A 13,429-nucleotide genomic window follows, 5' to 3' on the forward strand; every position below is an offset into this window, starting at 1 on the left:
TAAAGTTTAGGGAAACACTGCTCACCATGGTCTCACAGAAGGGTGATTACAGAGTATTGAGGAATATGGGAACCATTTCCCTGTCACTCTCATGAAACTTCATTTGAGCAACAGTCTCTTTCCACCTTTGGCATATTCTTTGAACAATTTGGACTCCTTCATTAAGGTCTGCAGTTGTAATCAATCAAGTGCCCCATCCCTGATATATTTGTACTGCCTCAAGAAAGCATCCATCAAATCCTCCCAAGACCGGATGCACTGACTGTTCAAGGTGAGTGCCCCAGTTTGGTGTCATGCCAGCCAATCTACCTTAGAAGAAATAAATTAGCAACTTCACATGCGTGAACAATTTTTTCATACATCATGAGATGGCTCTAAAGACAAGTGATCCCTCCAGGTAATTTAAACTTCGGGAGGTATCACCACCTCTGAGACTAAGCATAGCCCTACAACATTTTCAAAGTTAAGGCTTCCTCCAACTTCTATGACTCTTGCCCTTTTCCAGCATTTCCAATTTACATCTGTCAACCTCAACATCCATTGGCGTAACGTCATGAGGAGAAGTTTCAACTCGGGTTGCTTTGTCATTGTCTTGCTCACTACATTGGGCTGAATCATTTCTGCAGGGACCATGAAAGTGGTTGCCCTAAGCTTGTTTCTTCCTTCAACTGCGTTATATTCTGCCTTTTGAGTGTGAACATGCCTCAATTCCACTCCCAATGGTGAAGTGTAATGTAGGGGAAGACCATAAGGAGGGAAAGTTTGTGCCTCTGGAACTCTCTATTGTAGTTGTGGTACGCACGAATCTTCAGGGCTTTGTAAGGCATTCAGGGCCTCTAGGATTTGGCTCATTTGTCTCTTCAATCGTTGGATATCGACTTTCATCCCTTCTTGAACTTCTCTTTGGTTCTCCAAGATTTGTTAACTGGTTCGATTCCTTTAGGGTATCTTGAATGTTTAGCTGTATTTTTTTTTAGATGAAACAATTTAAGAAAATAAAAATCAAAATGAAAAGAAAAAGAAGAGACAATGTAGTTCAAATACTCTAGTCGGAAATTATAAAGCTATGAAACATTACCCTGGTATAGTTTGGAAATTAACATGAAATAGAGTCAATAGGGTGGTTCATACAATGAAACATCCACCACCTCTAGAAGTTCACAAAATGTGAAGCATGGAAAGTCCTTGTCAACCATCTCGGGCGTTAGCCATCCCATTCTTCATTTCTCTAGTCAGCTCTTGCAGCAATTGAGGAAAGTTCAATCCCCTTAGGTAAGTTAAAGATCGACACTGCGGACTCAACATTAGTTAATAACTTCATAACGCCTTCAATGGCTTCATTGGCGAGGGAAGCTAGTTGTGAGAGACTTCTTTTTCAATTCCCCCTTGCTCAACAATATGCCTCTTCATTTGAGTTATCAATTCTTTATGTCTCCTTTTTAGCTCGGTGTCAACATTCCTTATTCAGTTTTCCCACTGCTGCTTTCACACGTTGCTTAGTAGTGTGAAATTGCTCTTCACAATTTGGGTCTGGAGAAATTACATTGAATGACAACTTGACTGTCTTAACCCTCTCTGTGATCCATTGGCTAAGGGAATCTTTCATTAACAGTCCATGATCTTGGGCCTCTCTCGCAGTGAAGAACATTGCCCCAAGCGTCCCTAACTTGATGAAGCATTTCAACAAAGGTTCATTCCTCATAAGATCTGCAATGTGGCAAGAGATGCAGGCGTGGGCCTTACCCAGATTGCTTTTGTGCTAACACAGTATTGTGATTAGTACAACATCGAATACCCATGAGGGGTACATTAGGGAACTTCCCGCAATGATATATGATATGCGGTCTTCGTTGCCAGGAACACATCATTTAAACTTTTCCTCCTCTGAGGCTGCACAGAGTTGCGCTCATTCGTTTGCCTCTTTCATCTTCGGTTTACACCGCAATAACTCCTCCATGTGACATGTGGCATTCAAAATGGCCTTACTTATGCGAGAGATCTTCTTTCTGCATGGCTCATAACCTTGACTAAGGGTCTTGGAAACTTCAGTTAGGACAATACTGACTGGATTCTTTAGAGTGAACTTTGTATCCCACAAACACATTCATGACAACGTAGCCGACAAAATTCATGATATTAGAAAAGAGCATGACACCATAGAGGATAAGAGCTAGTACATTCGTAATTGTTTCCTATTTTCCTCTTCATCCAAACGATGCAAGTATCCCTCTAGGTATCCCTGAGGAACCCCCCTCACTTTGCCCTTGATTGTGAACCCACTTTCCAATTGCATAGGGTGTATTTTCATGATTCTCGCTAGCTGCAGGATAGGGGTATACTACCCTAGGTAGTTGTAGGGAATTTTTCCCTCGAGAGGTGTATTTAAGATTTGCCCAAATTCTTCTACCATAGGCACCAATTGGAAATCCCAGAAAGTGAAACATCTCAATGGTGGTTCATAAGACTGGGCTAAAAGAGTAATGGTCGGTGTTTGAACTTCCACCTCTAACAGGCTCAACAAATTCCCATACCCCTTCCTGAATGCATCCTTTTGGGTTGTCTCCATTTTCTTCAGCAGTTCTCTCAGGCCATCCATATTACCCTCCCTTACTTCAACGGCTATCATTTCCTTTAAAATGTCTGAACTTAAACTCCCCTTGACTTCATATCTTATGTTAATTTCCATTTTATCTGAAAGGCTTAGTCACAAATTTATAATTTCCTGACTAGAACCAGTGACAAGACCATAAAAATGCATGAGAAAAAGAAAGAAAGAAAAGAAAAAGGTGTATAAAAACGGTATAAAGATATGTACAAGGTGTTGGATTTTATTAAGAAACAATGAGGATTATAAGGCTGCACACATCTCCCTTTGTGCCTCAGATAAGGTTCAACGCTTCGGATTCGAGGTCAACCATATGCAATCTCACCAGGATGGTTCCCTAAACTTAAAGGTCGACGGTCACTAGAGCTATGGCCCCCTTCATAGCATCTCCACAACAGTCGAGTAATCAACTAGGTATGAAGACACAAATGAAGAGAACAAACTCTAGCTGGGGTTCTCACGATAGCCAAACAGGAAGTACATCCCAGAGTGACACCGCTACATAACCCCTCTAATTCTAAGTTGCGCTCAGACCCGGGTATAGGGCCTCACTCATGATATGCATAAGGTGCGTGTGTGAAGGGAGAATGCAATGCATACCCAAACCCTCACCTGCAAAACAACCAGAAAAATTCCCAGGCAGATATAAACATGGTTTCTACCCTAGGGTTCAATATCCAACAAGCAAATTTATTCACATACGATTATTCAAATATCAAAGATAGATAAAGAAAAAGGGAAGAAAAACATAAAGAAAAACCACATTGAATTCGCGCATATAGTTAAATGGCTTGACTCTCTAAAAAAGTCCCCAGCGGAGTCGCCATCTGTCGCAACCGGAATCGCGACGGGACGACGATCCAAAAAAAGAGAAACGGTTTTTGGAAAGAGATTTGGAGTCGCCACCATAGTTTATTCTGGAAAACTACGGAAAAACCATAAAACGATAAAGCACGGTCCACGAAAAGCAAAGATTGGGTTCGGGAGTCGGTTACGCGTGGGGAAGGTGTTAGCACCCCCACAACGCCTGCCCTAAGGCAGTACCTTTAACTAAATGCACGAATATGATGTGGTTTTCAAAATGTTTAACTATCCCCTAAAATAAAATTCTAAATAAACTAAACATATTTTTTAGTTTTTTGGGCCCGACAAGGATTGACCTTGCTCCTACGTATTCTCATTCAAAATGAGAAATCAGGGTTACGTAGTTCTTTTTGAAAACGTTTGAGAGATTTGTTTGAGAAATTGATTGAAAGATTTGTTTGAGAAAATGATTACGGATAAATTTGGATTTTTGGGAAAGTGAACCTGACAAGGGCTAGCCTTGCTCCTACGTATCTCCACTTTCGATGGAGAATCAAGGATCATGTAGTTCTGGTTAGGAAGATTGTTTGTTGTTTAAAATTGTTGATGTTTTTGGGTTTTTTGAAGATTTTATACCTTTTTGTATTTTGTTTAAGAAAGAGAAAAGGTTGTTAGCACAAGGACGATGCGTGCGATCACACATGTGCATAAACCTTTAAAACATATTTTGTTAATTTTACTTAAGGAAAAGAAAAGGTTTTTAGCACAAGGACGATGCGTGCGATCACACATGTGCCTAAGCCTTTAAAACATATTTTTGGAATTCTAATTAAGAAAGAGAAAAGGTTTTCAGCACAAGGACGATGCGTGCGATCACACATGTGCCTAAACCTTAAAACATATTTTTTGTTAATTTTACTTAAGGAAAAGAAAAGGTTTTTAGCACAAGGACGATGCGTGCGATCATAGATGTGCCTAAGCCTTTAAAACATATTTTTGGAATTTTAATTAAGAAAGAGAATAGGTTTTCAGCACAAGGACGATGCGTGCGATCACACATGTGCCTAAACCTTAAAACATATTTTTTGTTAATTTTACTTAAGGAAAAGAAAATGTTTTAGCACAAGGACGATGCGTGCGATCACACATGTGCCTAAGCCTTTAAAACATATTTTTGGAATTTTAATTAAGAAAGAGAAAAGGTTTTCAGCACAAGGACGATGCGTGCGATCACACATGTGCCTAAACCTTAAAACATATTTTTTGTTAATTTTAATTTAGAGAAGAAGGGAAGGTTTCTAGCACAAGGACAACGCGAGGGGTCTCACGTGTGCTTAACCTTTAAAACATATTTTTTGAATTTTATTTTTATTTTATTTTGTGATTATTATGTGAAAACAAAACAAATAAGTCTAATAAATAAAACAAAGGGGTGTGGGATTACCATACAAGGGGTATGCAGTAAAAACCAATAACCCAAACAAATAATGCAAATAGAAACAAAAGCCTAAAAATAAAACAAGAGAAACAAACCAACAAGAATAGAGGTGTAGAGATAAAAAACCAGGGGTGTAGAAAAATGAAGCTCTTTTGTTCGGGCCAAAATCCTCTTCTCCAGACTTTGGATCTGCTACGGGTGTAAGGATGAAAAAAAGAGGTGCATCCGAGTATTCGCTGGTCAGGCCCGGTTCTCTTTTCTTTATTTTTATTTGCATAAAGGCTTAAACCCAAATGAAAGGGGTGTGCGGGTGAAAAACGAGGTTGCGCAAAGAATTGGCTTGAACACTTTCATCCTCATGGCTTCAGCTTTCCTTTTACACTGACCTTTGCTGAATGTTTCACTGATAAATTTTTCTGCAAAACTCCAAACGTAATGAAACTTTTTTTCATAGAAACTAGATCGAAGGTGCTTTCATTTGATATCTCACACTTATATTTTAGACCTCTGGACTAGCTTCAGTATAACTTCGAAATCAGGTTTGGATGTTTCGTTTCTAGCACTGACCTTGTTTACTGTTTGGCTCATATCTTTTTCCAACAGAGCTCTAAATGCAATGAAACTTTTTGGGTTGGATTCTAGACTCAAAGGGCTTTCATTTAAATACTCACACATAATTTTTGGACCTCTGGACTAGCTGCTGCTCAATTTTGAAGAGATGAGTGGGGAAAGAATTTTAGTGTTTGGTCATGATGAAGGAAATCAATTTTGCGGGTGAAATATGTTGATACTGGTTTGCTGAAGGGGTGTAAGGAATATGGAGAATACAGAATAGGAAAGAGATTGAAAGTAATTGGGTTTCATATGAGCAAGAATCAGATCTATGAATTTGGTTTTGGAGGAATGAAAAGATTGAAAGGAAAAAGAAACTCCCTCTCTACTCTGGAACGTCCTCCCCTTTTTAAAAAAACCTGGTTGCTTGGTGTCCAACTTCTTTTAAAGCCAATATCCCCGCTTCTTGTGCTTCCTCTACGGCGCAAATATTAAACCAAACACGGGCCCTCCACTTTCTCTTCATTTCAGTAAAATGAGTGCACTGCTTCTTGGGTGCAAAGTTGATTCCCATGGGCCCCTGCTACCATTTCCTCTCCAAGCTGCTGCCTCCATTCTCATCACTCTTTCTTCTCTGGACCTCCGCTTCTTCTTATGTTGGTGTACGTACTGCTGCACCTCCATTTTCTTTAAGCACACACACTCACTAACGTTGCAGTGCTGCTGGGCCGTGAAGTAAGGATGCTGGTGGTTGAGTTTGGTTTGATGGAGGGATAGGTTTCCAGTGGGTAGTGTGTGGGGGTGGAGATGAAAGTCAGGGGGTTGAGTGAGAGCTACCGAAGCTTGGACTAGGGAGGATGATAGGTGTAGTGAGTGATGGTTATGGGTGAGGGGCTGAGGAATTTCAAGTTGATAGCCATGGGTGTTCCCCGTAGCCGTGAGTGCGTCCTCCCCTTCTTAATGCAATCCTCCTCCATTCCAATCATAAGCCTGTGGTTGCATCTGTGCTGGCTGCCATATGGAGCATGTTTATAAAGCCAGCACGGGAGGCAAGTGGAATAAAGCCTGCAGCATCAGCAACATGCAAGGCACATGGGAGGCAACCAGTAGTGGCTGCCATGGAGTCAAGCTTGTGTGACTGGAAAGCTGCAGGTGTGCATGGTGGCTGGAAAGCTGCAGGTGTGCATGTTGGCTGCGGGAAAGCATCTTCTCTGCAAAGATTAGGAAACCACCGTGGCATCCCCTTTTTTTATTTTTTATATATATATATATTTTTTTTGTATTTTTCTATTTTATATATATTTTTTTGCATTTTGGATATTTTATTTTTTTTGGTTTATTAAAAATACGTAAATAAAAATAAAAAAAATACAAATAAAAAAAATGAAAATAAGAATAAAGTCAAATGGAATAAATCAAAAATAAAGTAAATTTAAATTAGAAAACAAGATTAATTTATTACAATTTTTATTTGATTATTTATTTTTTACGAAAATGAACTAAAAATAAAGATGAATTGGAAATGGAAACAAAGATAAAAAGATGCAAATTTTTCACACACACTTTTATCATACCCGGACAAAATTGGGTGTTGACATTACTCAAGTTACTAAAAATCTTCTAATATGTCCTTTATAGGCATCCCCTTATATTTCGTCTCAGTATCAGTTGCAGAAACTCCGGGATTTAGGATACTCTTATGTTAAGATGATTTTTTCAACTTGGATTGTGATGATCTGCTCAGAAAGAGGGATCTCAAACCATTTGCACCCTGAGATTTGCCCGTCAATGAGTTCACTTGAATTGGTTTAATTACTCTGAAAGGAAATATTTGGGACGAGATTTCCTCCAACCACTTTTTCTCTGATATTAACAGCTTCACCAATTGAAGAATATCTTCTTCAACAAGAGATCTTAAAACTGGGGGTCCATCCTTTAGCAATTTATACACCATATCCTCCCTGATACAAACAAATGAGTATGTTAGTAACTCTTTAAAGTGGTACCTACATAATGATATCATATAATAAAATATCAAAATGGTCACAGAACTTACAGAAGCAGTTCACGGTGAGAATGCAGGGAGCTACGAAAGGGAGGAAGGGGAAGCTGGGGATGACAGTGAAAGTGTTCGAGGAGCACAACGGTGGTGGAGTTTTCGAAACCTAATTTTTAAAATGTTTTTTTTTATCAAATGCCACGTATAATTGTCTCTCAATGCCACGTTTAAAAAGTTATCCACGTCAATATCACATATCATAAAAAATTTAACATCGTTAAGCCAATTTAACGATAGGGACCCAATTGATTCAAATTAACACTTTTTAGGACTCAATTGGAGATTCTAATAAAACGAGGATGGAGAAAAACCCACAAAAATAGAGACAACTAAGTTTAACCAACTTTAAAAAAATTGATTACAAACAAATCTTAACCATAATACCCTTTTTCGTAATATTTTTTTTTCTATAAGAATCTTGTTGGCCAAATGACACTTTGCCACATTTTATAAACAAACAGATGAATTAACAATAATAAAATTAAAAAAAAAGAGTTATAGAAAAAAAAAGTGTTTGGAGAGATTGTATGTTTTTAAAATAAAAAATTAATTCAATTTATACTTTAAATTTTTATTATTAAAATAATTGGATATCATTATTTTAAACACTAAATTCAAAAATACGATTTTTTTAAGCTCTTAACAAAATTATAAAAAGTTTATATTTAATTTGATAATAAATAATAATTTTATGATTTGTTATTAAAAGTATATAATAGGATATTTTGTTGGGTTTTATGCTCCGATCATCTTTTATTTATTTTTTAATCATTTTAATTATTTATTTAATAAGTAATAATCTAAAAGAATATTCTCTTGGATTTTATGTCCCTTCATCCTTGTGAGAGTCAACGAAATAGGAGAGGTTAAAATTGTTGAAGTCACAACAAAGTACACTCAAACAGACTGTAAAGTGTTGAAAGATGAATGCGATCGCAACCATTTATCTGTTTGCCGTGTTTCTGTCATCATCGATAGTGTTGGGGTCAGAGGAGGATGAAGTCTATGCCAAAGAGATTATGGGCGCAGCACAGAAGGAGAAGGAATGGTTGGTTTCGGTGAGAAGGCAAATCCATCAACACCCAGAACTGGCTTTCCAAGAACACAACACCAGTTCTCTCATACGTGCACAACTTCACAAATTTGGCATACCTTACACATACCCAGTTGCCAAAACCGGCGTCGTTGCGCAACTTGGCTCTGGCTCTCGTCCTATCATTGCTATTCGTGCTGATATGGATGCACTTCCCTTGCAGGTAAACAAGTTTTAACATATTCTTTGATATGTGTATGTGTATGAGGATGTACCTTTGGTTTGATAGTGGACATTCTTAGGAGCTTGTTGAGTGGGAACACAAGAGCAAAATAGACGGCAGAATGCATGCTTGTGGACATGATGCTCACACCACCATGCTACTTGGGGCTGCAAAGTTGCTAAGCCAGCGCCAAGATAAGCTTCAGGTTTTTTTTCTGTTCTCATTTACTAATTTTGGTGGATCTTTTAGGTTTCTGGTGTTTGTGTCTTTTGAGGTACTGTTTAACAATTTTCCACAAAAAACCGTAAACTATGGTTAGAGTTAGAACCCAAAGTCCTACACCGATTGTTCAGCTGATCATGTAATTTTGATGTGTTGGCTATGGATGCTAGGTTCATCTAGTGGGATAAGGCTTTTGTTGCTGTCGTCTATTGAAGTTATGAATAATCCAAATTTGAACACCTCTTAGCCCCTTTAGGTAGTTGTGAATTTCAATTGTAAATTCCATAGGTCGAAAGAATCCTGAAGCAACTCTGATTGATTCATTTTTGAAAACATGGAGGTGTTGTTGAAGTGAAGTCTTTCGTGATGGAGTTATTTGTGGATCCACATAAATAAATTTCAAGTCCATGTAGCAAACCTAGGTACGTAAGCAAGGCGGCTTTCTAAGTTGAACCGTTGTTGCTATATTTTGATCAAATTCTTAGTTACATGAGAACAGGAATTTAAGGTCTTTTAAAGCTTTTGTCTTGTTGTGTATGTGAAAGAAGGCATGTGTTTGGATTCTTGCTGTAATGTTGACATCTTACTATCTTACTGCTGTGTGACACTAGTTCTTGCCTACATATCTACATCACTTGGATGAGTGCGTATGTTGCTTGTAACCCGTGAAAGTGATCTGCTTAATAATATTCTTCATGCTGCTGCAGGTTTTTTTGTTGTTAATTGGTCCATCATTTTTTGAGAGAATACTATAGTGGGGAAAATTCTCCAAAATCATAAAATCATCTGTGTACTATTTGCTAATTCAGTTTAGAGATTCAAGTGTATGGTTGAGAACATCTGGCTTCTTCGTGTTAGGTGACTATAATACAATTGTATCGAGCCTGTTTCTCCTTTGCATATCCTATATCTATCAAGCCCACCTTGAGTACCAAGTAATTAATTCTGTTCTATCGAGCACCAGTTACATGACCAGTTTTTCTCTAGTGAATTAGCTTTCTGTTTGGCCACTCCTAATAAGCTAACTCATTGCAACTGTCTGTTCACGATAAATGTTGAGAAAATTGATCATAAAATGGCTGGGATCATTTTACCATAGCGGCAGACATATAGTTTTTCAAAGCAAGATGTGTTCTGGCAATATATGTCACGGTTTTTGTTTGTTCAAAACTGTTATATGTCAAACCATTCTCTTGGGAAGAAGCACTATTTGTGGGAAATATTTATCCTTTTAGACATGTTTCAAGTTCAACTTAAACGTTTCTTGGGTGTTATAAATTAGTTCATTCTCCTCTTGTCACATTATTAGGCATCTCACATACAGGAAACAATTATTCCTTTTCAGATTGTTAATCTTCCAATTCGTTTGGCTTCTTATTCCTCACATAATATCTTTTTTTCCAATATAATCCTTTCTATCTGTTGTATATTGGATTTTGAGTCCCTGGCCAACCACAGACAAAATGCCTAGGCCAGATAATTGCATAATCTTCGGGAAGCTGGTGGAGACCACACCGAAGCTAGTAGAAGTTTTATAGATCCTCTGAGCTTTGAAATTTCTACTTCACAACTTTGGGGTTTCACGCCAGTTTGAAATTGAAGTTGTTCGATATGGGTTATTCTTGTCATACATGTGTGGGTGAACTTGAGAGTGTTAATATAGCTCATAGGTTCAGAAGTGATAGCAGTGCCTCTTAAGCATGTGTATGTTTTGACTTTAAACCACCAGTTGCTGGATTAGATGCATGTTATATATCACAAGTTCATGGAAAATTGTACTGTAAAGTTGGAACTACAGCAACTACGCACACAATATTTATAGATAAAGTAGAATTGCGTGATGTTCAAAATGTATTCACTAACAACATAATTCCAGCTAAATCAGATTTGGTGCTTGTCAAGCTTTTTGTTGCTTGACTAAAAAAGTCGTTCTTTGAAGACTGCATTCTGATCTTTGATATTAAAGGGAACTGTAAGACTTATTTTCCAACCTGCGGAGGAAGGAGCTAGAGGTGCCTCTCAAATGATAAAGGAAGGAGTGCTTCAAGATGCAGAAGCAATTTTTTCATTACATATTGATCATACAACACCAACTGGAGCCATAGCATCCATTCCAGGTGCATTTACTGCTGCTGGATGCGTGTTTGAGGCAAGGATTGTTGGAGTAGGCGGTCATGCTGCATCGCCCCACACCAATATAGATCCAGTTCTGGCTACTTCCTTTGCAATTTTGGCACTGCAACAGCTTGTCTCAAGAGAATCTGATCCTCTTCAAAGTAATGTAAGTGCTACTCTCATGCTTGACATTCGCAACAAGATTTCACCATAGCTGTTTAAAATGCAACAAATTTGAAAGAGAATCTTTCCAAAATTTTGATTCAGCCCATTGTTGTGAATTTGTCTTCATGCATGAAAACCTGTTAGGTCTTCGTTTTTACATTTTATTTCTAAGCTTTCCCCTATTCCGTTTACTTTACATCATACATTTTCCGCAGGTGTTATCAGTTACTTTTGTCAAAGGTGGAACTGCATTAAACGTGATTCCCTCCTATGTAAAATTTGGAGGCACACTTAGGAGCCAGACAACTGAAGGCATGTACTATTTCAGACAGCGAATAAAGGAGGTACGAATAATGATTATTTAGACATCGCTAAGCATCATTCAGAAACTTTCACAAGCTGTTGGGAAGTTCTGGTTCATCTCTGATTTGCCTCATCTATGAAATTCAGCAGAAATCACTTTGGGTTGCTTGTTAAATCAGTTTCTAATTAAAGCTATACCTTCTCCGTGTAGGTATAGCAATAAATCAAGAATGTATTTTTATTTTGTTCATGCTTGTGTCTGTGGTAATAGAAGGATGAATGGTGAACTTAGTTTTGTTCTATGAATCTGTTTAGTTTATGTTGTTAGGAAACACACTTTCAGGTTATTGAAGGACAGGCAGCTGTGCACAGATGTAATGCTTATCTTGATTTCAAAGAAGAGGATTTCACCCCATATCCTGCTGCTGTTAACGACAATAATCTGCATCTGCATGTGGTAAGAGTTGGCCAACTTCTGCTTGGTCCAGACAATGTGCATGAAGCCGAGAAGGTGATGGCAGGTGAGGACTTCGCATATTTTCAACAAGTGATTCCTGGAACAATGTTTTCCATTGGAATCAGAAATGATAAAGTGGGATCAATTCACTCCCCACATTCCCCTTTCTTCTTTCTGGATGAGGAAGTTCTGCCAATAGGGGCAGCTCTGCACACTGCTCTTGCTGAGTTGTATTTGAAAGAGCATAAGCATACCATTCATTGATATTCTTTTCTCAATAGCTCATAAATGCATTGGTCATTTTGTCTATTTAAGAAAATCTACATATTTCATACAGTTGTTACATTACTTCTATTATCATGAGATGCTACATGCTTACTGTAAAGAAAAGTTATTTTAGAAATTATGTAACACCCATGTGCTTTGTTTTTGTATTTAAAATCAACCTTTGTAGTATATGCTAGAGCACTAAGCTTATTTTTTAAACCTTCTCTCAGAAGAGTGTGCACTTAATTCTAGTTTGGGTAAAATAACAAGCTCCATGTGGTAGTCATCACTCATCACAATAGTTTCTTATCAAACCCATTGGTTTTGATATTCATAACAATTCTAATAACATATCTCTTTATACTCGTTTAAAATTATTATTCAAGTATGTAAAATAAATTGTAGTTAAAAGTACAAATATTTTTAATCATTCTCATATAAAAATATTATTCAAATTTATAAGCTAAAGAGTAGAAACAAACTAAAAACCTATTTAGTCATAGGTATTCTTTTTTTCCCATCTCTGCACTCTTTTTATATATTTTAATAGCTTAAATATTGTTTGTAATTTTTGTTAGTGTAGTTAAGAAAGGATTTGAACCCACTAGTCAATTCGGTTCATCATGAATTCGGATTAGGTTGAGTTTAAAAAAAATTGAAATTTTGATACGGTGTAATTTTGATATCGGTCGAGCATGAACTTGACTTATCCGGGCTGAACTCGTGGTAAGTGGGGTTGATTCATCAACTCAATCAATTTTTTTAAGTTATATTACAAAAATGAAAAACTTAAACCTAAAATGCTCTCACTTTTCTGAGTTGATTTGAAATTCGTGCTCTGTAACACGTTGCTCAAACTGTGTTCCTTCGCAGATTGTGCTTGAAGAAAAAAGAACTTATAATTAAGTGACCTAGTGAGCCAACTCGATTAAGCCACTAACACGTGGTGAATCGGGTCAGGTTCAAAATTTCTAGACTTGTTAATAAGTGAGCCGGATTGAGTTGACTCACTAAATGACCAATATGTGGTGAGTTGGATCGGACCAAGTTGGATGATCTTTTTTAACAACACTAATTTTTGAAATATAAATGTTTTATGATTTCATTTTATATTAAAAAAATGTTTTTAATTCCTATACACAAATATCGTCTCTCTTGTTGTTGTTGTCGAACCTACCATCAGAAA

The 13,429-nt window shown here is 37.3% G+C and overlaps 1 protein-coding gene across 1 annotated transcript; it reads left to right on the plus strand.

The window, feature by feature from the left end:
• The first annotated feature begins 8,314 nt into the window (after positions 1-8,314).
• Positions 8,315-12,432, plus strand: ILL3 (IAA-leucine-resistant (ILR1)-like 3). The gene is made up of 5 exons (XM_047315682.2): positions 8,315-8,714; positions 8,794-8,919; positions 10,903-11,217; positions 11,432-11,560; positions 11,863-12,432. Exons 1-5 carry the CDS (start codon positions 8,382-8,384, stop codon positions 12,238-12,240), a joined length of 1,281 nt encoding a protein of 426 aa, XP_047171638.2. The 5' UTR covers positions 8,315-8,381; the 3' UTR covers positions 12,241-12,432.
• Positions 12,433-13,429: the final 997 nt, after the last annotated feature.

Source organism: Vigna umbellata, chromosome 2 (assembly GCF_029865625.1).
Source record: "Vigna umbellata cultivar VRB3 chromosome 2, Vumbellata_1.0, whole genome shotgun sequence".
In the NCBI taxonomy this organism is placed as follows: Eukaryota; Viridiplantae; Streptophyta; class Magnoliopsida; order Fabales; family Fabaceae; genus Vigna; species Vigna umbellata.

What these genes read in the sequence shown, in the direction of transcription:
- ILL3 (XM_047315682.2), top strand. Translation starts at nt 8,382, where the DNA reads ATGAATGCGATCGCAACCATTTATCTGTTTGCCGTGTTTCTGTCATCA. An exon ending in CTGATCCTCTTCAAAGTAAT is followed by an intron (nt 11,218 to 11,431) that starts GTAAGTGCTACT and finishes CATTTTCCGCAG; the next exon opens with GTGTTATCAGTTACTTTTGT. An exon ending in TCAGACAGCGAATAAAGGAG is followed by an intron (nt 11,561 to 11,862) that starts GTACGAATAATG and finishes ACACACTTTCAG; the next exon opens with GTTATTGAAGGACAGGCAGC.